This window comes from Sceloporus occidentalis, unplaced genomic scaffold, assembly GCF_023333645.1.
Source record: "Sceloporus occidentalis isolate IW3139 unplaced genomic scaffold, rSceOcc1.0.p SCAF_2, whole genome shotgun sequence".
NCBI classification, from domain to species: domain Eukaryota; kingdom Metazoa; phylum Chordata; class Lepidosauria; order Squamata; family Phrynosomatidae; genus Sceloporus; species Sceloporus occidentalis.
The window spans coordinates 267941305-267968031 of NW_028316982.1; the positions used below are offsets into that span (position 1 = coordinate 267941305).

At 41.7% G+C, this 26727-nt stretch overlaps 1 protein-coding gene across 3 annotated transcripts in view; it reads right to left on the reverse strand.

Moving 5' to 3' along the window:
- The window catches only part of MYO7A (myosin VIIA), a 185078-nt gene that overhangs the window by 48473 nt on the left and 109878 nt on the right, over positions 1-26727 (reverse strand). Inside the window, exons 16-21 of one of the 3 annotated variants that reach the window (XM_089512992.1) lie at positions 17471-17527; positions 17264-17380; positions 9359-9496; positions 5863-6021; positions 4788-4880; positions 1815-1909 (exon numbers count right to left, since the gene is read on the reverse strand). In XM_089512992.1, the coding sequence (XP_089369118.1) occupies positions 1815-1909; positions 4788-4880; positions 5863-6021; positions 9359-9496; positions 17264-17380; positions 17471-17527 (659 nt within the window). The remainder of the gene's footprint in view (positions 1-1814; positions 1910-4787; positions 4881-5862; positions 6022-9358; positions 9497-17263; positions 17381-17470; positions 17528-26727) is intronic. The other 2 variants (XM_089512993.1, XM_089512994.1) reach the window with 2 other exon arrangements.

Here is a 26727-nt window from a genome sequence, read left to right on the forward strand (position 1 = left end):
GATCTTATTGCATTCACCCATTGCTGGGCAGTATGCAACCCATACGCAACCTGGGCTACTCTCACAGCCTTTAAAGAAAAGGATTTTCCCATTCTTGAAAAGATGCAGGACAAGCCCAGAGAAGCCCGGGTTACACACTGCCCGGTGATGGGTGAATGCAGTAAGATTAGCCTTAAGAAAGTTACATCCCGGGTCTATCCTGACAACCAAGATAAAGTGATCATCTCTTGAGTCAGTCTATGTATTTATTTGTCCTTTTAAACTGACATATGTTTTAACTGATGTCTTTAAACTGATGTTGTTTGTCTGTTAATTGTTGTTGTTCCTCACCTCAATCCATGGAGAGAGGCGGGTAGGAATTTATTATTATTATTAATAGTAGTAGTAATAATAATAGTAGCAGTTGTAATAATAGATCGGTCTCTTTCTTTTCCTTCTGCTTTCCACTTTATCAAGCATTACCATATTTATTTATTTATTAAAAATCATTATTTAAGAAAAATTTAACAACCAACTTACAAATGTCAAACAGTAATCGACATAAATATATTCACTAACCAAGAGCAATATTCATACCACAGAACAAGACAAAACTTACTACGTTTTTACTCTTATATCAATCTAATTTATAAGCATTGAGTCACATCAACTCATGATATATCCAAAATGTGAAACCACAATTCAGTCATCTTCATTTCTAGTGAAAGTGCAGCGTCTGGGACTTAAAGGCCTGTGGTATCAATTCTACTGGGTCTACTTTAGTTAGATATGAACAATCTGTGATCTCCTGACTCAGCTCTGACTTAGAGCCAAAAGTATATAATTTCTCTGTCAAAGAAAGGCTTCCAAGAAGCTAAACACAGGATTTCTGAAAAACACGCAAGGCCCTATTGTCTGTGTAATTGAAGTTTACATTAGCAGAGGATACAGTTTGCAAAGCAGAGAAGATTTGGGTGTTTCTGCAGTTATATGAGAAAATAAACCCTGACCATGCATTGAACAGAAGTATGTTTGAGGAAAAATCTGTTGCTCTAAAACTGCCCTCTCATCTCATTAACAAGTCAAGGGCTTTCACTACATCCTTCAGTTAATAGGGAAATGGTCGCAAAAAGCATTGTTTGGGCTTTTCACTCAAGGATATAGCTATTTTTATTTGACTGTTATCTTCCTGAAGTCTGCAAGATAGGGTCTGTTTGAATTGGGTTAAAGTTGCTTCCCCTCTAGGATTGCAAACACTCACTAACAGAGTAAGCTCTATGCTGCTGCTGCATATCTTCAAGCTGTTTCTGACTTATGGCGATGCTAAGACAAACCCATCACAGGATTTTCTTTGCAACATAGCTCCCAAGTGGCATTTTAGGAAACAAGCATGCAAAATAAAAACTTTGGACTTAATCACATGCGGCTTTGAAACTGGCGCTAAAGTTGAAAAAAAGCTCCTTTGACAATATTTATCTAGCACGACACTGTTTCTGTCTCATTGCTGCCTTGCCCTCAAAGTGTTGTGATACTCATTTCTTTGTTGATGTGGAACTGTAAAATTACATCAAAGAAAACCTAATTTTAAAAACATTGAAGGAAGGGCACACACATGTAGAGTAGGGCATGCAGGGGCTAGAAGGTGGCATTAGGGTGGCAGTGCAGAAATCAGAATACCAAAGTAGCATTAAAGCACTAATGTGGAGAACACGTGATAAAGATTTATGCAAAACTGGTATGCTTCTGTTATTAAACTACCACAATTGTGGCGAGACTGCAGGCACTGTGCTAAAATCCTATGAATGTGAACTGGCTTTTAAAGTCATGCTCCATACCTGTCTTTAAATCCACGGACCACTTTTTGGATGAGGATAACCTTGTCTGTGATGGCCTTGTCCCTCTCTATCTCCAGGAGCATATCGTGGTGATCCTGGGGAGAAAAGTGAAGAAACAGGCCTGTTACTTCTGGATGCCAGTTGAAAAGAACCAAAAGAAGGCAATGCACTTAACAAAGAGTGAGCCACAGAAAGTGCCCGCCTTGCATACCAAAGGTAAAAGGGAAGAACACAGGGATGTCACAAGTTATTAAACAATTTGGTTTATCTCAGAAGTAAACATGATGTAGTGTTGCCAGAAAGAAAACTTGAGACAGATATTCTGTAATTTTAACAGTTGTGTAAAAGAAGGAATTTCTGCAGGTGTAGCTTGTCATAGGCAAACTTATCATGGGGTTTTCTTGGCAAGATTTCAGAAGAGGTTTGCCATTGCCTTTTCCTGAGGCTTAGAGAGTGTGAGTAGCCCGAGGTCACCCAGTGAACACTCCCAACTTTGAAAAATGTCCGCCAAAGTCCGGTAAAGGACCCAGGCTGAGTTGGGCTGTAGTTGGATGGTGGATTTGGAGACAAAAGTCATGCAATAGGACCAGGATGCAGCCTGAATCAGAATTCAATTCAGGAGCTGTAAATCACTTTTTAAAGCGGTGGGATACGTTCCACAGACTGTAACTATGGAGATCAAGGTTTGATTCCTGGCTCAGCCATGAAACCCACTGGGTGACCTCAGGCAACTCACACTGTCTCAGCCTCAGGGGAATGCAATGGCAAACCTCCTCTAAAATCTTGCCAAGAAAACCCCATGATAGGTTTGACTATGACAAGCTACACCTGCAGAAATTCCCTCTTTTACCTCTATCCTGTTTTTCACCTGACATCTCTTGTGTGGGATGATAAACAAACAGGGTTTTGGTAACTTATTCCCTCTTGACTTTTCTAAGTAACCACTGCTTTGATGTTATAGTTTGTTATTCTCGGTTTATTGCATGATCTTAAAAGCCTGGTTTACCTTTCCCAAATTCAGTCTTAATTCGGGAGGCAGCTGGGTCTTATCATATATAAATCGCCACAGAAATTGCTGAGGGGGGTCCATCCCGGATGCAGCCTGGGCCGAAGCCATGCCCATCCATGCTCTTTTTCCAGTTAGAATTTTCCATCATTACAAAAAGGCCACCAAAGCGTCTTAGAGGACCCAGGTTTGCATCTAAGATGGACGTCAATGGCAATTTCAGCGACAATTTATGTGTGATAAGACTCAGCTGGCTCCCAAATTAAGACTGAATTTAGGAAATGTACCCAGGCTTTTTAGACCATGTGATAAACCCCTTAGTCCTATTTCCTTGTTCTCCTTGGAAATAGCCATAGTCTTTGGGACATGTGGCCTCTTCCTTCCTTGATGCCAACCATCATACTTTCAGTAATGTAGTGTAGTTTTAGGGGCTTCTGAAACTGAGCCTTTGCTCCTGCCGTCCCTTCTTTGAATAGAGTTCCTCAAAAAGTAAACCAAGATTTTCCTCCCCAACCTTTACTATGAGACTCTAGATCAGTTACTCCTGTTTAATGGTCATAATCTCACAATGCTAGCCCATTGTAATCTTCTAAATATTCTTAAAGGGATCAACATAGGGATGCTCATGCATTCCTCAAAATAAATGGAGAGGCATTTGGCAATGTGAGAATAACTCTTTATCAGTTAACCCTTTATCAGTTAGCCATTGCCAAGGGTATAGGGAAAAGAGGAAAGGGTGTGTAACTCTTTGTCATTTCAAATTTCCTGCCTGTGAATAAAACTGAGCCTTTGCTATCAAGTTTGGGAAACAAAAATACTCAAAAGGATTTTCTTCCCTTGCCCTCTAATCTTTGGTTTCTTTCTAGGACCACAATGATCAAGGCTCCTATATTGTCTCATGTGTTTTTAGACTGAGCCAACTCCTAAGCAGACCTCTTGACTGGCCCGTTTGCCAGTTTCCTCCACAGACATCTGCCTGGCCCTGATAAGTTAACTCTCTCTGCAATGGAATTAATGACCATTATTGAAGAAGCAGAAGAGGGATATGTTTAAAAATAAGTGTGCAGACGGCATTGGGCTGATATTGCACTCAAGGGATTTGCTTCTCTGCTTGGTCTTCAGATTTACAAGACCTTTATGTGTAAAGGGCCAGTCCCATAAAAGAGGAAGGGAATCAGGAAACCTTTGAGTTGCTGTTGGATTGCAACTCCCAGTCTTCCTCACCTATGCTAGGTAGAGCCTCTGGAAGTTGCAATTCAGCAACATCTTGAGGGCCACAAGATTCCCACCTCTGCTACAGAAGCGTAAAAAGGTTGTGAAGTAAAGATTTTGGACTCATCACATTTACAGAAACAAAGAAGCCAGAGACTAGAAGAAAGATGTACAACCAGCCCTCCTTATCCACAGATTTTTTTAATCCACGGATTCAAATATCCACGGTTTGAAAATATTTTAAAAATATAGAAATTCCCCAAAATAAACTTTGATTTTGCCATTTTACTATGTCATTGTATTTAAATGGGATCTAAACTTGATTTTGGTATCCACATCAGGTCTTGGTACCAAACCTCAGTGAATATCAAGGGCCCACTCTATCTATCTATCTATCTATCTATCTATCTATCTATCTTAATGAACTTGAGCATCCACAGATTTTGGAATCCACAGGGGAGGCCTGGAACCAAACCCCAGTGGATACTGAGGGCCCACTGTTTATGGAGCAGAAGCAAAATGATCTACACCTGCGTATCACATTCTATGCAAGTGCAGAATTCACATTAGCAGATCAGTTCATCAGCCTGGTTATTTGGTTGGTGAGGTTTAATACGTACATTCATCAGATTACGCTAGTACAGTCTTCCTTCCACACTTGCAGGTTAAGCATTTGTGGAAACTGTTGAGATGTCCAGAGACATTTTTCCCCATCTGGAGGTGCATTCTACTCTATAAACTGATTGCCATCTTACCTTCAGGAATATCTTTGTTTTGCCGATCTGCCAGTCATCGTCTTTTCCCAACACAGCTTCAGCAATGCGCTGACATGTTCCCCGCAGGTCTCCCTAAAAGAAATGGCATGGTGGGATTTTGCCGTGACTCATCACACCAGTTCCCCTTAATATCTGCATTTTATATGTATTTTTAAAGCACAGAATCCATAGAATCACTGTGTTTGGGTTCACATACTAGTGAAAATTAGGCAGGAGGTACAAATTACGGTAAGTAGAGCAAATCAAGCAACATTTCCCCAGCATTCCTACTTTCCAATCCAGGTCACTTCTGTAGGTGTTCATGCATTAGTCCATTCCTGGCGTTACTCTGTGATATTTTTTTTAATAATCACAATATTTTTACAATATTTAACAATAATGAAAACATACAATTTTCCTACAGCCTTATCACATTATTAAACAAACTTGGTAGGCAAATGAAAAGACACATATTTTTTCTCCCTCTACATGAAATCACTTTCTTTCATTCTCTTCCAGTTATGAAATTGTGGGAGAGGGTTGTAAAAGTGTCCCATTTGCCAAGGTGAAATAATCCATTTGGCAAAAATGACACGTTTACAATGCTCTCCCATGCTTTTACAAGCTGAAGAGAACAAGAGTCATACGGAGGGAGAAAAACAACAACAACCATGCTTCTTTTCGTTTGTTTAATAATGCGATAATGCTCTTAGTCATATTTTTATTGATATGTCACTTTTGCATGTATTCATCTATTAGTTCACTCCCTGAAAAGTATCAGTCTGATTTTTAAATACATTTAAATACATATTTATACATATTTAAATATGCTCATATACTAAACATATTTACTTACAAAATACACATTGTTACATTGTTTTGCACTGAGAAATGCTCAGTGCAATGCTAGAAATTTGGGGAGTGAAGGAAAATGTCATTTGGAAGTGTATAATTCTTACTGAGGGCCAATGTCTTCATTTTTTATCCCTCCCTTATAGCTATACCTCTGCGTACAGTCTGTTTTATTTGAGAGTGATGAATTGTGCTTTTAGAAGATGATAACTAATAATCATACCTGTTTGTATGCTGGTTTCACCCCTGGCATGAGTACTCGGTACCTGTCCACAAACTCTACAAAGGTATAACGGATGGGGTAGCCAGCCCTGCGGATTCGGATGGTCTCCATCATCCCGGAGTACCTCAGCTGGCGGACACAGAGTTCCCGGTCAAACAACTATAAAAGACAAAGTTAGGGAGTTGACATGAAAATTTTAGAGCAAAGATACTGATTAACCTTTCCAATTATTTTCTACAAAGTTGAAAGGAAACAAAAATGGAATTGGGGCTCACTAGAGGTGAATGGAGAGCAGGCATGGTGTAGTGAAGGCGCACAACAACAATAACAACAACAGAATGCATTCTAACATCTCTTCAGCGGCACAGCAACAGAAGGTATTGCCAAAGACATTATTCTCTAGCTAAAATTGCAGTTTAAAACCCACGTGCAATTAAAGTCCTAAGTCCAGAAGTCAATGAATGTCCAGCTAACAGAATGCTAGACTGAAAACTTCTTATGTGAGACAGTGAATAGACTTTAAGATGTGGAATGGACAGAGACGTGAATGAAGCACCTCTGAATACTTCAGTGAGGAACACATACATTACTTGCGTAAATGCACTATTGTCAATACTGCATCCACAGACCTCATGTCCATGTCCTGGTCTGTGCTCACTTCTTAAACTCTCTGAAAACCATTCCTACAGGTACAGATGTGTGCTCTTTCAAATGCATGTCCTTCTGTATACATTTTAGAAATTGTATGTAGATATGAGAGCCAGCGTAGTGGTTTGAGCATTAGACAATGACACTGGAGACCAGGGTTTGGTTCCCTGCGTGGCTATAAAGGCACACAGCAGCAACAAAAAGGGGATTTTAGTGTCTCCTGCTTTTAAACAAGTCGTCTCACCACAGCTGCATCAAAAACAATTTGTACCAGGAAGATTCACTCAGCAATAAAAATACTGTCATCTTGATAAAAGCAAAAAATCTGCTTTCTTTGTATCTAGAAAACATGATGGTCTTGTGTTACACTTTTTTAAAAAAGCGCAGTAAATGTCACATAACAACAGGCAGAGATCTTTCCATGCTTTTTTGGTTTCCTGAATTCCTGCTTCCTGTCCCTATCAGCTCTTGCTTCTGCCTGACCTCAGGCAAAAATACCATTTCCCAGAACAATTCCTTTTCTTTTCTTTTCTCTTATTTTCTTCATATTCAGCCTATTTACTATTTTAATACATGTTCACTTTCTTTATTTGTTCTGTATTTTTATCCAAAGGTAGAGCTGTGTTGGCTATGTACCAAAGTACAATAACATCCAAAATCCACAAAACAGTGATACCTTCACTGGCCAACCAAAATGCATAAAATACGTGATGCAAGCATTCGAGTCTCCACTGGATTCTTCATCAGGCAAAGGTGTTAAAAATCATTCAGGAGGGGAAAAATATGATGATGTTAGTTACAAGCCTGCATTTTGTTAAGATGTATCTGTTCTCATTTCAGGCGGTATGGAGGGACATTCATGCAGTAGGCATGCCCTTCCTCCTTCTGGCTATGTGGGTCCTCCAGGAACTAAAATAAAATTTTAAGTACCAATAGCAAGACAAAAAGAGATGCTCCTTCTGAGATCCAAGTTGCTTCTGTCCTTTGTGAAGCTACAAGCTCCTTTGTCAGGCACTTTCTCAAGAAGTCTTCAGGAATAAATTCTTCCAAAACATGGCTACATAGCCCGAAAAACCCAAAAGAAACTATGGATGCTGGTCGTGAAAGCCTTTGACTTTGAAAGCTTGCAACTTCTATTTTGTGCATTTTGGTTGGCCAAAATGAAGTCAAGATGGCATAAATTAATTATATATTAATGAGGAAGAACATAACAGGAAAGGCTGCAGCACTTTGGTTGAACATACTGGGAAGGGATGAGATTCCAGTCCTTCCTCTCCCCTCTGCTGAGTTAACTAAGAGCAAGCTGTTTTTGAACCTTTGACTCAGTTTGCAGCAACTGAAATAAGCTGAGGACAAAGGCAGAAAATGGGACAAGAGAGACATGGGGCATGTAAAAGTAGCTGGAAAAGGTGGGATGACAGACGGTTAATCGGGACTGTCCCTGACAAATCTGAACAGTTAGAGGATGTGGAGGAAGTTTGCATTAACTTCCTCTTGGGCTGAGAGAGTGTTTTTTGCCTAATGTGGGATTTCCATAGCTCAGTGGGGATTCAAACTCTGGTCTTCCTAGTCCAACACTCCAAAATATTACACCACACTGAGTTCCGTAAACTAAATCTTGTTGATGTGTGCCTCCAAGTCATTTTTGACAGATGATGACACCAAGGCACATCTATCATAGGATTTTTTTGGCACGTTTCATCAGAGGTGGTCTGCCATTGCCATACTCTGAGGCCAAGAGAGTGTGACTTGCCCAAGCTCAGCCAGTGGGTTTTTATGCTAGAGTGAGGAAATGAACCCTGACCTCTGGAGTTGTAGCCCAACGCATAAACCTCTACACTATGCTGGCTCTCCAAACTAAAGCTACTGTCAGGGACAACCAGCAAGGGCAGGTGACCAGGAGCAAGTATCATGAAATTAGGACATTAAAGAAAAATGGGGGGGGGGGGCATATAGATATGCGGATTGATATGCATATCTATACATTGGTCCCTCCACATTTGTTGGAGTTAGGATTGAATGACCCTCTGTGAATGTGGAAAAACTGCAGATTAAAAAGATTATTCTTTTTAACTAAGCAAACACCTCTGTAGGAATCTCCAGTCCAACTCTACGGTCAAAATGTGCCAGATGTTGATCACAAAATCATACTGGAAGACCTACAGATTCCTAGAAAAGTGTTTTCTGTAGGAACGTCTTGGTTCTCCAGCACAACTCTATGGTCAATTTCTGACAGAATTGCACTGGAGGACCTAGAGATTCCTGGGGAGAACATATTAATCAAACCCGCTAATAATCCAGTCTGTAAAAGTTAAAGCCACAAATGTGGAGGGGCTACTATATCAGAATGTTTCTATGGGCTATATTTTTTCTCCCCTTTGTTTACTCCTTGTTGTTTGATCGAATTTATTTATCTTAGTAATGCTATTGTTTACTATTATTTATTATGCTTTTTTCCCTATTTCAATTATCATGTTTTCCCTTCAGTTAACTACCGATTAACTGTTTAAAATTGTATATATTTGACAAAGGTATATGTTCATGTTTATGTTTAATATAAATAAATAAATAAAAAGAGAAAAATGGAGGATGTGACCAAATCAAATGTAAAAACACTCGTATAAATGTAAATTTCTGCTTTTTAGTCATTCTGAAAAAGGGAGACTGTTTGGAATTCTTCCTGGGCAGAAGGCTGAAAGGTGGGACATGTCCTGGAAAAGGAGGACCTCTGGTCACCCTGGTCAAGAAAAAGGACAGGTCAGATTTCCTAGGCCACACTGCAAAGATCTAGGGTTTGCATATATTAAAGTCTTTTCCCCAGAAGAAGAAGAATCAATATGGAGCTTACCATGGGCTTCTTGTATTCGTTGGGTTTGATGCAACGGACAAAAAACGGCTGGCAGACGCTGAGGGTTCTCATCAGCAGCTCCAAAGAACGCTTGAACTGGCTGCTGAGAGTCGGGGACCGTTTCCTAGTCTCTGCCCCCTGGAATAATAAAAAAGGAAGACTAGTGCCGTGATGGATCCATGTCAGGAAATGAAAAGATAACACAAACAACAGTAGAGTTATTTCCCCTGTCAAGCCGGTTGCAAAGAACATTTTTTGCATAGGAAGCAGCCTTAGGCCAGGTCAACAGATCCATCCATCAATTCAGCATGATCTAGATTCTCCTGTGTTTCAGGGAGAAAACAGGATTTTCTATCAACTGCTGTAGATTTCCTTCCCAGAAATGTTGTTATTGTTGTTGTGTGAATTCAAGTCACTTCCAACTTATGGCCATTGCCATCTTCTGCGGTTAGGATGACAAAAGTTATCAATGAGGAAGAACACACAAGCTAAGAGAAGCTGCAGCAGTTTACTTTTGCCTGAGCCTAGGCCAAAATCCCATCCCTTCCTCTCCTCTTCCTCCTACTAAGTTGTTGTTGTTGTTGTTGCTATGTGCCTTCAAATCCTTTTCTAAATGAACACTCAGAATCCATGAGCAGAAGCTTTTCTAAGGGAAATACTACTGGATCTGAGGACACTGCCATCAAGCATCCTGCCTCTTGCTATGTCAGTCCCAGATGCCCACAGGAAGTAACAACATGGTCTGTCATTGCCAACTGGATGTACATATAAGAAAAACAAAGAACGAGAAGTAGCCAGACTGAACAATTGCCTCTATTTAGGGAGCAAAAGCTGGACATTAGAGAGATTATCGCACTGCGTTCTGAGACCGTTCTCATCACGTGATGAGAACGGAACGCATTTGAGTATACCGCACGTATGTGTTCCAATCGGGTTCTCAGAACGCTTAAATGTGTTCCAAATGTGTTCCCGGAGGGTACAGATATGAATGTGTTCCCAGAGAGCTGAAACGTGATGAGAACGTTCCAACAGAAGTGTGTGCGATATTCTTATCTGTTCTCAAATCCGTTCTCTCATTCCTCCGTCTCCTGATTGGCTGAAAGAATGACAGGCAGGGAGGGAGGCAGGCAGGCGAGCGACTGCAGTGAGGGAAGCTGTGTGTGTGTGAGGGGGGAAAGAAGGAGGGAGGGAAGGGAGGAAAGTTGGGACAAGTGAGAGAAGAGGAAAGAAGGGAAAGAGAGAGAAAGAGAGAGGGAAACAGGGGGGCCAGAGCAGAGAGCAAGAGGGAGAGGGTCTGGCTGCTTCTGCGGGGGCCTCTAGTGTCATGTCCAGCGGGGCTCCTGTGCTGGCAGCCTGCAGGAGGCAAGGATGGCAGGGATGCCCAGGACCTTCTCCTCCTTCCCTCCAGGAAGGAACCCACAAAAGCTCCTCTGTTTGGAGCAACACACAAAAGCAAGCAAACAACTCCCAGAATTCCATAGCAAAGAGCCAGACAAGAATTAAAGCGGGGAGGGAAGCTCACAGGCCCCACCTGGAATATTGTGTCCAGTTCTGGGCACCACAATTAAAAAAGGAGCGTGTCCAAAGGAGGGCGACTAAAATGGTGAAAGGTCTGGAAACCATGCCCTACAAGGAACGACTTAGGGAGCTGGGGATGTTTAGCCTGGAGAAGAGAAGATTAAGAGGTGATATGATAGCCCTGTTTAAATATTTGAAGGGATGTCACATTGATGAGGGAGCAAGCTTGTTTTCTGCTGCTCCAGAGACTAGGACCCGGAGCAATGGATGCAAGCTCCAGGAAAAGAGATCCCACTTCAATATTAGGAGGAACTTCCTGAGAGCAAGGGCTGTTCGACAGTGGAACACACTCTTTCCTCAGAGTGTAGTGGAGTCTCCTTCCTTGGAGGTCTTTAAGCAGAGGCTGGATGGCCATCTGTTGGGGATGCTTTGATTGTGATTTCCTGCATGGCAGAATGGGGTTGGACTGGATGGCCCTTGTGGTCTCTTCCAACTCTATGATTCTATGATTCTATGAAGGCACACATTACATGCGCACACACACAGGAGGCAAAAGGCTGACAAGCAGCCAAAATGGGGAATTGGGATGACAGCAGAGGACTCTTCTTTTCTAACCGGTTTAAAGAGCTGCTATGGCTGCCGGGGCTCTGCCCTTGGCCCAGTCCCCTCCCTGGCAACTTGCTTTTCTTCGGCTTGAAGAGACCTGCATGGAGCTCCTCCTTCTTCCCAGCCTTGCAAAGGTTTGGGATGTAACTTGCAAGGCTCATCTCTCCTTATTTCTCTTTCTCCCTGCCTTCCTCCCGATCCCTCCTTCTTCCCTCCCTTCCCTCCCTCCTCCTTTCCCCCCTCTCTCTCTCACACACACCCCTTCCCTCACTGCAGTCGCTCGCCTGCCTGCTTCCCTGCCTCCCTGCCTGTCATTCTTTCAGCCAATTAGGAGACGGAGGCGGCCTTGGTGGAATATGTTCTCGGAACGGTTTCAGGAATCGCTGTGCGGTAAAATGCAGTTCTGATCACATTCTGATCACGTTCTAGTTTACTAATGCAGTAATATCTGTTCCAGGAACGTTCTCATCACGTGATGATAGGAACGTTCTCAGAACGCAGTGCGATAATCTCCTAAGATTTCTTTTCTGGGAAATATTGTCTGGGGGGGGGGGTATAATTTTTCAATGGCTCTTGAGGGGGTTATTTTCTGGGCTGACTGCAAATGCCTCTCTAATATTTTGCATTTCAATTTTTGTTTAACATTGAAAATTTGCTACTTGTCTCTAGCTTACAAGGGGGTGGACCAATTTTACTCCCCTCCCCAGATCCAGTGCTACTGAAATTTGGCAGTACTGCAGGATTAAGAAATAGAGAGAGAAAATCCTTCCAGACATGGGTAAACTATTTTAAAAACCAAAACAAGGTGCATGGCAATCAGGTGCCCTGCCTAGTATGATACCTGAGCTGCGTGCCTTTGCATCATTTCCGATGTATGGTGATCCTAAGGCAAATTATCATGGGGCTTTCTTGGCAAGATTTGTTCAGAGGAGGTTTGCCACTGCCTTCCCCTGAGGCTGAGAGAGTGTGCCTTGCCCCAGGTCACCCAGTGGGTTTCATGACCAGGCAGGGATTCAAACTCTGGTGTCCAGAGTCATAGTCTAACATACAAATCACTATGCCATGCTGGCTCTCCTCCCTAGAGTTTGATTCCCCTTTAAAACTATGAAAATATCTTTTTTTCCTTTTCTTTCTTGCCATATCATCAGTCTTTGATGGTTTCTGGAGAACTTCTGTGAAAAGGAGACACAGGATGAATATGATCTGTGGTCTAAGTCCATACCAATATGCCACCCACCCTGGGCTTAAAAGAAGAGGTGTGCCATAAATGGCAACAAATGAACATGTTTGCTGACTTTAGAGAACTTGGGAGACTTCAGCTCACTTTGCTAAACTTTTGAAAACTTTGCTCTCATAATAAAGGACACAAAGTGTACAGTTAATAGTTGTTTAGGGGGACACTATTCTGGGTGACACTCAGTGAGAAGATGCAGCCCAAAGCAGTTGCTGTTTTTAGTATAACATTGGCCCGAGGCAGACGGGCCAAAAGGGGCATGCCACCACCGATACTAGGATTCAGGAGTGCACATTAACCACACGCTCCCGAACCCTAGTGTGTAACAGCAGTGGCATCATGGCAGCGTCCCATCTTTTTACTCCAGAGGGACGCTGCACGATTTGGCTGCTATGGCATCCCACCAGAGTTAAAACAGGTGCCTCCAGCCCGCCGTTTTCAGACGGTCTGTCTTGGGCCATTTTGTGTTAGTAAGAAATGTGCTTTGTTTTCCTGTGCCCCCCAATTATTCTATGGACAGTTTCCTGTACTATGGAATTGAGTTCCACAGCTATGTGAAATGTATTCTGGAGGCAGTGAGAGCAATACTTTTATTTTAAGGCAAGTGTTCAGATGGTGGGAGAAAGCAGCATTTATTTCCAAGTTTTCATAGAATCAAAGGCGTTTATCACACTGGACGAATCCCGTGCAGAAACTAGATTAAAAGTGAAAACAACCCAATTTTGTGGGTTGTTTTTCACATGACGTTATGGGATAACTCAAACAGAAAGTAGAAAAAACCCAAAAATATGGGTTGTTTTTCAGATGATGTTTGTGTGAAAGAGAAATAACGCAAAAATAACCCAAATGGAAAGCTGACAACACCCACTCCTTTTTACTTTTGGGAAATTCCGAAAGTAGAAGCGAGTGGTTTTTATCATCTTTCCATTCAGGTTATTTTCACGTTATTTCTCTTTTCGTCAACATGTCTGAAAAACAAACCACATTTGTGGTGTTTAGTAGATTTTAAAATCCCATTTCTGCATGGGATTTGCCTCCGTGTGATATCTTCCTATGGGTAGGCATCCAGTCCAACTCCCTGCCAGCTGAAATTTCCAAAGTGCCTTCAAAAGCATAGAATCTTAGAGTTGAAAGAGACTCAGGGCCATCCAGTCCAATCCCATTCTGCCATGCAAGAAAACATCATCAAAGCACTCCCTCTGACAGATGTCCATCCAGCCTCTGTTAAAAACCTCCAGAGAAGGATTCCATCACACTCCAAAGGAGTGCGTTCCACTGTTAAACAGCTCTTACTGGCAGAAAGTTATTCTTAATGTTGAGGTGGAATCCCTTTCCCTGTAGTTTGAATCCACTGTTCCATGTCTTTTAACCTTCTCTTCTCCAGAATAAATATAGCCAGCTGCCTAAGCCACTCCTCAAAAGGTGGCCTTTTCCCATTTTGGTCCACCTCCTCTGGACACGATCCAGCTTGTCAATCTCTCTGTTAAATTGTGGTGCCCACTATTCCAGGTGGGGCCTGACCAAAGCAGAATAGAGTGGTACTATTTCTTCCCTCAGCCTAAACACTATACTTCTATTGATTCAGCCTAGAATCGCATTGGGCTTTTTAGCAACTGCATTACACTGTTGACTCATGTTCAATGTGCAGTCTACTAGGATTCCTAGATCCCTTTTACATGTAGTCTTGTTAAGTCAGGTGTCCTCCATCTTATAGCTATGCATTTCATTTTTAAATTTTTATTGTATTTTTAATTTTTTAATTATTTTAAGTTTTTTGTCTAAGTGCATTACCTTACATTTCTTCTGTTACATTTCTCATTTTGTTAGTTTTGGCCCAGCTTTCTAATCACTGAGGTCATACTCCTCTGGTGTATTAGCTACTCCCCCTAATTTGGTGTCGTCTTCAAATTTGATAAGCATGCCTCCTATTCTTTCAAGCAAGTCATTGTTAAGGATGTTGAATAGCAATTTGGGCCCAGGACAGAACCCTGTGGCACCCCACTGGTCACTTCTCTCCAGGATGAAGAAGAGGAGCCATTGCTGAGAACCCTTTGGTTTGGTTGGTCAACCAATTATAAATCCATCTAACAGTTGCATTGTCTAGCCTGCACTTTACTAGCTTGTTTGCACGACCCTTGTCAAAGGGAAATGAAGATACGCTACATCCACAGCATTTTGTTTATTTCACTTACTAGTCTGCCTTATAAGTAAGGTTTGAGGCAGTTAATAGCAAACCATTGGCATACTGAGAGGCATCCAAATCTCCCAAGCAGGGAACCCCACCTCCTGGGAACCCCAATAGAAAAGGTCAAATCTTCAATAGCTAATGATATGTAGGAGGGCCACTAAGTTATCTCAGACAGTGAGTGCCCATTTTCAGTAAAAAAAAAAAAAAAAAAAATCTCTGCCCCTCCCCAAATGGCCTTGGGGTATCACATGGGGCCCACAGGTTACACTTACCCACGGTAAGCACTGGTGTGAAAATCTTCAATGTCACAATTATTGCCATTACATTCAATGATATACAGGAATTTCCATTTACGAGTAATATGAGTAAAACAAAAAACATTAAGGATTCTGTAAGGTATGGGAGGAAGTCAAAGGGTCTATGTGAAACCATGAGTTACCACACTGGGTGATGCCAACCCTAGTGACACCACTGTTGTATGGTGTGTTATGGAATAAGGTCAAAGGGGGGAATGAAGCTAAGAGTTACCACACCAGGCGATGCCAACCCTAATGATGCCACTAACAACCAACACCTTGTGTTGCACATAATAAGGGATCAGAAGCTACAACAGCTGAAAGAGTAATGAGGTAGCACATCAGCTATTACTGGCGCTCATTATAATTGTCCAAAAGCCACAGCAGTATTTTGTACTAGCAGAAGACTCAAAACAGTCTTCAGGAGCAACTCATGAACAGAAACATTATATTCATCCAATCCAGATGTAAATTGTGACCAGGCCTGCTCTCATCAGATGGTACATGGTCAAAGCCAAGCAAAAAGATGGCAGGCCAGAAATGATACCTGAATACACAGGTGCAAAGTCGGGTCCAGAGGTGCTTTGCTGTTGTTGCTGTGTGCCTTCAAGTTGTTTCTGACTTATGATGCAAAGCTGTCATAGGATTTTCTTGGCAAGATTTCTTTAGAGGAGGTTTGCCATTGCCTTCCCCTGAGGCTGAGAGCATGTGAATTGCTCAAGTTCACCCAATGGGTTTCATGGCCAAGCAGGGAATCGAACCCTGGGCTCCACAGTCACAATCTAACATTCAAACCATTATGCCATGCAAAATTGCAAACCTGAATCGCTCCCAATGGCTCATTATTGTGCATATATATATATATATATATATATATATATATATACACACACACACACACACACACACACAAATGCACAACTAATGGAGATGACAGTGTGCCAGAAGAGATGGTGCCAAAGACAAGGACTCAGATGAGGGAAGGATTTAAGGCATGAAAGTTCCTGCCCTCCAGATGTTGATGAACTGCTAATCTCATCATGTCTCGTCGCTGGTCATGCTGGCTAGGGCTGCTGGGTTTACCAGCCTGGATATGAGAGCTCACGTGGTCTCCACAATTTGTCAGAACAAGTTATCGGATTCAATCTTGTGTCTGTTGTTCCACAGCTCCAGCCTGATCCTATCTGTCCTCTTCACAGCTGGTGAGAAGGCTGGTGGATGTATGGCTAAAATACATCTCTCTAACTCTTCTACTACTGAAACTCCTTGCATCTAAGAATCTAAAGGTACTTTTTGGTCTACAATTCAAAAAATCCCCTAGCAGGCTGGAAGATTCTGGAAGCTACACGCCACAAAATAAATCCCCCAAACTCTGGGGAGTTCTTACAGGGCAGGAACCTTTCCAAATACTAGCTAGTCATCTTGTTTCTAACACTAGAAAGCCCCTAAACTTCCACCCTTTAATCCACAAGGAAAGTAGTCAACCCTCTGTAGCCATGGCTTGAACATATCCAAAAATTATATAAATGCTTTAAATAAATTCCACAAAGCAAACCTTGATTTTGCCATTTTATATAAGGGATACCATTTTACTATGCCATTGTATTTAATGGGAATTGAGCATCTACAGATTTTGGCATCCACAAGGAGTCCTGGAACCAAACCCCAGTGGATACCCAGGACCACTGTACAGTCGGTCTTCCAGATTTGTGCCTTTGACTTTTGCAGATTTGATTATTCATGGATTTGACTAATATGTTCTCTCTAGGAATCCCTAGATCCTCCAGTGAAACCCTATGGCCAACTTTCATCAGAAGTTGCACTGGAGAACCTAGAAATTCCTAGAGAGAACACCTCTAGCTGTTTGCAGGTCTTCAAGAAAGACCACAGAGTTGCACTGAAGGACCTAGCGATTCCTAGAGAGATGTTCTCTAAGTTGTTTTTTAAAGTGGTTTTTAAACCCACTTTCACAGAGGTTCAGAATCTGGAACCCCAATGAATGTGGAGGACCCACTGTACTCTGGAATAGCATTAATTTTTTTAGTTGCCCCCTTTTTTTTCACCTTTTCACGAAGAAGGTAGCGGTTCCACTCATCCCTAGCCAACTCAGAAAACAGCCTTGCTTCTCTGAGACAAGCCCTCTGTGTCTCCATACGCGAATCTGTCCTCTTGGGAGGGATCTGTTATAAATGACGCAAGGAAAGTAGTAAACCAGTGACAGACGGTAGAAGTGAACATACCACAGAAGGGAGCTCTTTGATTTATTTTACCTTCAAAGTGGGTGCAGGCGACTGGCCAAAAGTACTGGATGCATAGCCACAGAGAAACTACAGGGGAGCAAAGGCAAAAAAACAAAAGAGAGACAGAGAATAGGGAAATAAAGTGAAAAAGAAGAACAACCAACAAGTCGGGAGTTCTGAGCTATTGCTAAACAACGGCTGCTCTGTGGTTGTTTTCAGTTCAGACTGTGTGACAGTTGCTTTGTATGAAGCGCCATTCCACCCACACAGCATATGGATTTTAACACCATACTGCAACCTACCATTTGCACTGGTATAGTAAAATCCATATTCTTGGACATCAGAATTACAGTTGGTCTTCCACATTTGCGGCTTTGACTTTTGTGGATTTGATTATTTGTGGGTTTGATTAATATATTATCTCTAGGAATCTCTAAATCCTCCAGCACAGCTCTGCCAGAAAGTGGCCATAGAATTGTGATGGAGAACCTAGAAGTTTGCCGGTCCTCCAGCATGATTCTATGATCAACTTCTGGCAGATGTCAACCACACAGTTGCACTGGAGGACCTGGAGATTCCTAAAGAGATGTTCTCTTAGGTAAAAGGAATAATGTTTTTTTATTTGCAGTTTTTCCACATTGATGGGATCATTTGGCTCTAAACCCAACAAATGTGGAGGGACCACTGTACTTGTTACAGACTGGAGCATCTATGCTATGGGATCCGTATTTTTAGCAAATCGAAGAGCCTGCTTCCTTGGGTGTGCTGACCAACCACTAAACTTGTCTTCTTCTGCTGCTGAATTAGTCAGCTGTGAGCCCCCTTCCAAAAAACTGTTGCTTCTGAATGTTTTAGCAAGCAGCTTGTACCCTGGGAACTTAAATTTCCAAGGATTCCTAGGACAGTTAGTTGGGACTTGGGGGCTTGGATCCTCATGCCCATAATGCTGCCCTTGCCATCTCATGCAGGCCACAACAGCATCCTTGTCCAGCATCACTACAAGGTAAATATTAGGGTGGCAGGAAAAGGTGTAACAGTTGGTACCCATTATGTTTTCCCCAATAGATTCATATGTAACAAGGAGTAGTCTTTACAATGTCTGCCATAACACTCGCATCATCTGTGACTTATCGGGCAGATAAAGGCTCCATCATATGTTAAATGTTCTTGTTCTTGTTGTTGTGCCTTCAAGTCATTTCTGACTTATGGCAACCCTAAGGCAAACCTATCATGGAGTTTTCTTGGCAAGATTTGTGCAGAGGTGGTTAGCCATTGCATTCCCTTCAGGCTGAGAGACTGTGACTTGCCCATGGTCACCCAGTTGGTTTCATGACTGAGCTGGGAATCAAACCCTGGTCTCCAGAGTCATAGTCCAACACTCACACTACCATGCGACACTGGCTCTCATACCTTCCAAAAATTCACAGATGGACATAAGGACATTTCCACAGCTCCCCTTCACCCCCAATACATTACTGAAGCATCTTTCAGATTTCCTTCAAGTTTCTGTATGAACATGAGTAAACTGGCTTCATTCACACTATATAATAAACCGATTTTTGCATTAGATCATTTTGAATCAATGGAATGATTTGACACTGAATAGATGTTCAGACTTTAATTGCCACAACCGAACCTGCTAATTTCAATTTAACCCACCCCAGGTTCACATTAACAATTGGATTGATTAAAAATGGATTCTGAAATGTGCGACATCACAGGGATGATTGCATCACAGAGAACTGAATCCAATTGACAATGCCTTCGCACTTGAACTGAATCATTTAAAAAGATGCGCTAAATGCCTAGGATTCGGAAGAACTAGTTTAACCGAGTTTAGCGCTGGCCCCCCACAAACTGCATCAGAGAAATTCGGCGCCAGTGTGAACAAGGGCATTTTAAAGTGGTTTAAACCAGTTTGAAAACTGGTTTATTATGTAGTGTGAATGAGGCCTTAAAATATCTAAATACTTCTTTGAATTGCACACATGCTAAGGGAAGGTGCAATGACCATGATATTCTGTTAAATGGATCAAATTTGGGAATACATGATTAGGTAACTTCAGCTTTTCCTAAAGCAGCCTTAGGAAGAGACGGTATTTGGTGATGCCTATTTGAAACCCTGGTCAGTCCCCAGTGGAGTTCTCCCTGGTTCTATCTTGTTTTTTATATCATTTAATATGTACATGAAAACATGCAATCATCATCTGGGCTCTGATAATTCAGTAGAGGCTGAGTCTCCCTTTTCAGAACAGTTTGGGAGCAGATCTGTTTTGGATGTTGGAGTTTTTCAGATTTTGGAATATTTGCCTATACATAATGAGATATCTTGGAGATGAGACATAAGCCCAACATGAAATTCACTTATGTTTTGTATACACTTCATACACATAGCCTGAAAGTAACTTTATACACAACATTTTTAATAATTATGTGTATTAAATAGTTTGTTTACACTGAAACATCAGAAAGCAAAGTTATCACTAGCTCAGCCACCCATGTGGACATTTTTGGAATTTGGATTGTTTCAGATTTGAGAATTCTGGATAAGGAAACTCAGCCTATAACACTAATGTGCAAATGATACCTAAGGCTAGCTCTTCTTTCCACTTCACTCCAGAGAGGTCCTGAAATGCTACTTGGAAATCACAGGGGATTTGATGTGGACAACAACCAAATGGAAGCTTAATTCTGAAAGACTGGCCATGGTAAAAAATGAACTTAGATTCAACCAGCATTGAATGGAAAAACACTCTGTTTCGAAACAAAGGTTTGGATTTGGGGAAAGGAGTTCTTTTGGACAAGGGATGGAAATCATATTTGCAAATTTGCTCATCCTCATTGAGACAAGCTGTTTCAGCATGATTTCAAAGAAACAGATTATGAAAAGGGGTGTAGGAGGAAGAGAGTAACAGCACCTTTAAGATTAACTGATTATCCTAGCATTAGCTTTCATAAAATTCAATCTGAAGAGGTGAGGAAGTGAACTGAAACCTATAAAAGGTCATACTGAAATAAATTAGTTTTAAAGGTCCCCATCCCTTTTAGTCTTCTGGGAGCTCATTTCTTTCCACCTTTTTTATTTTGTTTTTTTGGGGGTGGCAAATTGAGATACTGAAAAATAGGTCAGTCGCTGCAAAAAGTTTGCTATCTAGCCAAAGAGACCTCTTTCGCTTGTATTTTGTGCAAATTTTTGAGTGCTAAAAAACCCTGCTTTTGTCTAAAACAACTTTGCAAATTTTTCTGAAAAATCTAAAAAGGCTAGCCTTTTTTTTTTTTTTTTTTAAAAGTGAAAATGAGGAGAAAACATTTGGAATTTTCCATTCTTGTGTATGTGGAAAGGCACAGAGCAATGGATTCAAGCTACAGGAAAAGGAATTTGTCCTCAACATTAGGAAGAACTTCCTGACAGTAAGAGGTTTTCAGCAGTGGAATGTGCTTCCTTGGAGGGTGATGGCGTCTCCTTCCTTGGACATTTCTAAACAGAGACTGGATGGCCATTTGTTGGGAGTGCTTGGATTGTGTGTTCCTGCATGGCAGGGGGTTGGACTGATGGTCCTAGGGGTTTATTCCAACTCTATGATTTTGTGAAGAGATAAGCAAAGATTGATCTCCCTGTTATAGACCAACCCTGACTCTAGATGTCCAAGAGATTTGTGGCCAAGAGACTAGTGTGTCAACTATATTTGCTGTTGGACAATGAAGATCTGGGCATGGTAGCACAAGGCTGAGTTCAATGTGGCCAAACTTTTTGCTCCCAAGAGTCAGACGCTGCAGTGGTTGGCATCATAGGCTGAATGCTGGCAGTTGTTGTTGCCAGGGCCAGTGGTTGACAGGGACCTGGGATTCCCCTCCTATTACCAAACAAAAGTTGTGATTCCCAACAAAAAAGATACCCTTCCACCTTCTCATATTAGGGTTAGAAAAGATATTGGTTATTAACCCAGGGTCACACAATATATGTATACCCCACTCACTTCCATGCCAGCATTCTCTGAAGATGCCAGCCACAGATGCCAGCGAGACATCAGAAACAAACTCTTCTGGAACATGGCCACATAGCCCGAAAAACCCACAAAAAACTTTGGTTATTATTACTTGTTTGGTGGCCAGTGATGGGATTTTCCAATGCTTGCAAAAACATATTATGCAAAGAAAACACGCTTTCTGCACAGGAGCAATATTTTTTGTGCAGAAAGAATGTTTCCTGTGCAGCAAGGTTTTGTTTTTCTGTGCAAAAATCTGTTTTCTGTACAGATACTCCAAATAATTTCTCAAAAGACTTTTGGGAGCATGAATAGCGACCCTTACTAACACAGCCAACGATGATGGATGCTGCAACTTGCAAGCTATAGTCCAAGAACACTTGTAGGGACAAAAGGTATTCCCTTCTCTGATCTTGCCCAAAATTATATCTACCATGATAGGCGACAGCTCCCAAACATCACAACAAAAGTGTCTCGAGAGAATTTCGGAAAGGTGGTGGGTTTGTTTCTGTTGGACAATCCTAGAAACCATTAGTCAGTTTGGCCATTGGGGAATTCTTGGAAGAGACATCCCCCTAAAAGGAACTTTTCTAAGCTTGGGTTTCCTCCAGTATTTTTTTTCTGGAGATCCTAGCTTAATCGAAGATGGCAAGGAACTACAGACTGTCTCAAGTCATTTCCAACTAAAGGCAACCTGTCATGGATTTTTTGGGGGGCTGAGAGTGTGTGACTTGCCCAAGGTCACCCAGTGGGTTTCCATAACCAAGCAAGGAATTGAACCCTGAACCCAAGCAGGAATAAAAATGTACATTAATATCAAAAGAACAATAAAGCAGGAAAACAGGCCTGATGGGATGCAATGTCTTTCAACAGATGCGAGCGACTAATGAAAATGAGATGGTGGGTACTAGACAAGAACCAGATAGGAGTCACAGTGTAGTGAGTTCAAAATCTGAGTCGATGATTCTGAATAGGCCCTGTCTCCATCTAACCCAGTTGCCATCACCACATCTTGTGGCAATAAATTCCAGAACTTCATCCTTGTGAAATCAGCAGGCCTGCTCACTGTTACATGACTAGGGGTTGTCCCCAGGTCTTAGATTTTGGTCCTGGAAACTCAGGGACTGGGATAGCCCTGATCTGGCATCCCTACTAGTGATACAGTTCATAAATTCATAAATTTATGAATCGCAGGTACTCATAATAGCAGTTTTGATAACCACACTTCCAAACAGAGTCAAAATTGAAGAGTGCTCCATCCTTCTCTCTCAATATACAAACACACACACTGAGTGGCAGTATAAACATAAAGCATAGTCCATGAGGACCAACAGAAAGACACAGAACAATGACCTGGCAAAGGGCAGTGTAACAGTTAGCACGTTGGACTTTGGCTGAAGATATCCCAGAATGCAGAAGGAAAGGAAACAGAGGGACACAATTTGTCCCCAAACACTATATGACTCAAGATTTTCCAGGAATTCCTTTTCCCAGCAGTGCAGAGAAACATTTCTGTTTGAAAGTCAACAAATTCATTTTCATCTCCACCAGCACCAAGTCTTTTGTAAAGCTAATGAGTCTCCATTATCCATTCCATTCAAGACCAAGCCACCCAAGTAACTCTGCATTACAACAGGGATAATGAACAGCAACAATACATCATAGCCGGAAAATCAGTTTTTGCACAGCTACTCCGATTATTGTGGCTATGCTCAGAGGCAGTGGGGAAATCTGAAAGAGGCAGATGACATTATTATCCCTGCTAACCCAAATGTCCTGCTGAGTCCCAGTTCCATGGCATGGTTACTTATGCCAGATTGAAGAGTTGCTGCATTTCTTTGTATGTTAGTTCTTACAGCCTGTTTGCACCCACTTGGTTGTTCCTGGCAGTCTCTAATCCAGGGTTTCTTAGCGACGGTTCCCAGCAATGCTAGGGTTCCGTGAGAAGCCACTAGGGGTTCTGCAAGAGATTATGCCTGTGAGAAAAATAACTTTTTTTGAGCTGTAGATACAGTAATTTTCATGCAAGGGTTCTCCGAGACCTGATAATTATTTCAAGGGTTCCTCTAGGGTAAAAGGGTGGAGAGAGGCTTCACTAATCCAAACAGAAATCAAAAGCTGCTCTGTTACGTTTCAAAAGAAAATGGGTATTTGTGACATGCACAATTGTGAAATGGATATTTGTCTACTTTGTTGTTAATTGCCCTCAAGTCGGTCCAGACTCATGGCAACCCACTGGATGAGACGGAGACCCCCTGTCCTCCACTGTTTTGCTTAAGTCTTGCAAATTCAGACCCATGACCTCCCTGAGTCTATCCATCTGGCATGCAGTCTTCTTCGCTTTCTGCTGCCTTCTACCTTTCCTCACATTATTGTCTTTTCTAGTGAGTGTTGATTTCTCATTATGTGGCCAAAGTAAGACAGCCTCAGTTTGATCATCTTGGCTTCCAGGGAGGTTTCAGGCTTGATCTGTTCAAGGACCTATGTGTCTTTTTGGCTGTCCACAGTATCCTCAGCACTCTTCTCCAGCACCATATCTCAAATGAGTAGACTTATCTACTGCTTCGAAATAGAAATGCAAAGACTGATGTTAAATGTTCTACTGTTTTTAAAAACACTCATGAAGACCAGTATGCACTCAGAGACATCTCCTTTTGCAAATAGGCACAGAGACAGAGATAGAGGAACTGGTTTGTTTCACAAAGCTTGTCACGCTATTACACATCATGTTCCCTTATCCAAAGTACCGGATGATCCAAATATTGTTGAATTATTTCACTCCATTATGTGAAACAGTTTTTGTAATACCTTGCACAACAAGATAGCATTTGGGTGCTTTAAATTTTTATTTTCTTTCTTGCATTTTGTGACCTATCACTATATCTAGGGCACATTATTAATGCTATTGTGAATAATAATAGGTCAGTTTTTGATGGAAGTGGGTTTAAAATAGCTCACAAATAAAACAACAAAATGCCAAAAAAACAACAAGAGAATTAGACAAGCAGATGTCAGGAAGATTAGACAAAAACAAGTAAAACTGAAAGTAAAGACCACTGAGCAAATACAGAAAATCTCTACTTGATATTAAAATACATTGCAAATCAACTTCCTTACGGACGGTTTTCAACAAGTTTGGTGTCATCATCCAATAAGTCTTTTTTCTCTCTCCTTTCTGTATCTGCTTCCCTTCAAATGCCAGACTCAGAAAAGCCTCCAAATATCAGAGCTTGGGGTTAACCCCTTTAAACTATAATTCTCACAGCTCCCTAGTATTGAAGTCCAAAAGTTAACTTCTCCAAGCTCTAGCAAAGGTGATCTCTGTACAGGCAGCCTCATGTTAGAAAACACAATCCTTCGGGTATCCAGGGGCTCAGGATGTGGTATTTAGGATTGTTAAAGGCAACCCAATCCTGTTGGGTTGCTTAAAGATTTAGAAGAAAGGTTTTTGTAACCGAATCCTGGTGAGTAACCTAGTTGATCTGCTGCTGGTGTAGTGCAACAGCTGAGAACTGGGAGATCCCGAGTTGGAATATTACTTTTGACATGAAAACTAGATTTGATTTCTTTCTATCTGATCCTGTAATACAGGCATAATAATACCACCCTAGGATATAGGATACATGCATATAGCATATATCGGCTTACCATTTCTCTCAGAAAACCAGGGAAATCCTAGATTGAAGGGTTTGAAAAATATCCCCAACAGAATTGCAGAATGTAAATGAATGGAAATATAAACAACCTTGAAATACAGCGGGACATTGGTGTATCTGCTGGGGTTTGGTTCCAGGACCCCCTGTGGATACCAAAATCCATGGATGCTCAAGTCCCATTATATAGATTTTCCAAGTCAAATGATGTCTCCAAAATCAAAGTTTGCTTTTTGAAATTAGTATATTTTTGGAATATTTTGAATCCTTGGCTGGTTGAATCCATGGATACAGGGGGGCTGAGTGTATGCAGTGTTAAATATCAAAATGTGGTGTGAGGGGGCATTTTATAGACAGTGGGAGGGTTTGATAAACTGCCTCAAACTTTTGTCTGAGTTTTGTGAAAGAGGATGATGGCAAGCCAATAATAATAATAATAATAATAATAATAATAATAATAATAAAAATGTATTTATATTTCCTGCCTCTCCCTACAGATTGAGGCAGGATTACAACCTCATCCATACAGTACAATACACATAGGGAGGCAATGCCCTTTCTCACTTGCCCAGCAGCCATGCCAGTCCCTCCAGGGTGTCAACTAGTGCCATCTAAGGACCTTATCGCACTCACAATTTTCAACGTTCTGGGGACTGGAGGAGTACACTTGTGTGCGCACACGTCCTGCAAAAAACGGAGTTTATCGCACACAAAGACGTCCTCCAAGAGGCCCCGTTCCGCCCCCCGGCGTGCACCCGTTCGTGTCCAGTCCTGACGGGAGCCATTTTTTGCCAACAGAAGGTAATCCGTCAGGCAAAAATCACACCCATCAGGCCTGGACGCGAACAGGTGCGCGCCGGGGGGGGGGCGGAACGGGGCCTCTTGGAGGACGTCTTCGTGTGTGATAAACTCCGTTTTCTGCCGGACGTGCGCGCACACGAGCGTCCTCCTTCCATCCCCAAAACGCTGAAAATTGTGAGTGCGATAAGGTCCTACATCTCCCTAGTGATGCCTCTATGTTGGCTCAAGCTCTGGGAAGTTGTTTCTTTAAATCCTTACGCAGTTGTTATCTGCATGGTGCTCTTTGTGACCTCTGCCTTGAAGCTGCTCAGAGGAGGGATTTGATGTGCCAATAAACAGTTGACACTTGACCTCCTCCATGTGGCTAGCTGTCTATATTTGCATTACTGTTCATCATTGTCACCATGTAAAGAGAACTGGCCTGTGATCGTTGGATTTGAGATACAGGCCTGATTTTGTTCATATCTTCTCCTGGCTAGCATGCAGCTTCAAGATGTATTTAATGGGATTTGAACATCCATTGATGTTGGTATCTAAGGGAGGTCCTGGACCAAACCCCAGTGGATACCAAGGGCCCACTGTATTTAAAAGAGTCACATTGCAGATGATGCTTATAACCTTCTTCAGCATGAACTAATCTTCTTTCTTTCTCTTTTCTCTCTTTATTTACTGCTTTCTTTAGTTCATTACAACCCTATGATAATTCTTTTATAAAAATATATTAGCAGGAGGCTTTTTGCTTTATTATAGCACTTTGATACTACTTTAATTGCCATGGCTGCATCCTTTGGAATCTTGGGATTTGTAGTTTGGAGAGGCCCTAGAGCTTTCTGGCTGAGTGTTCTCA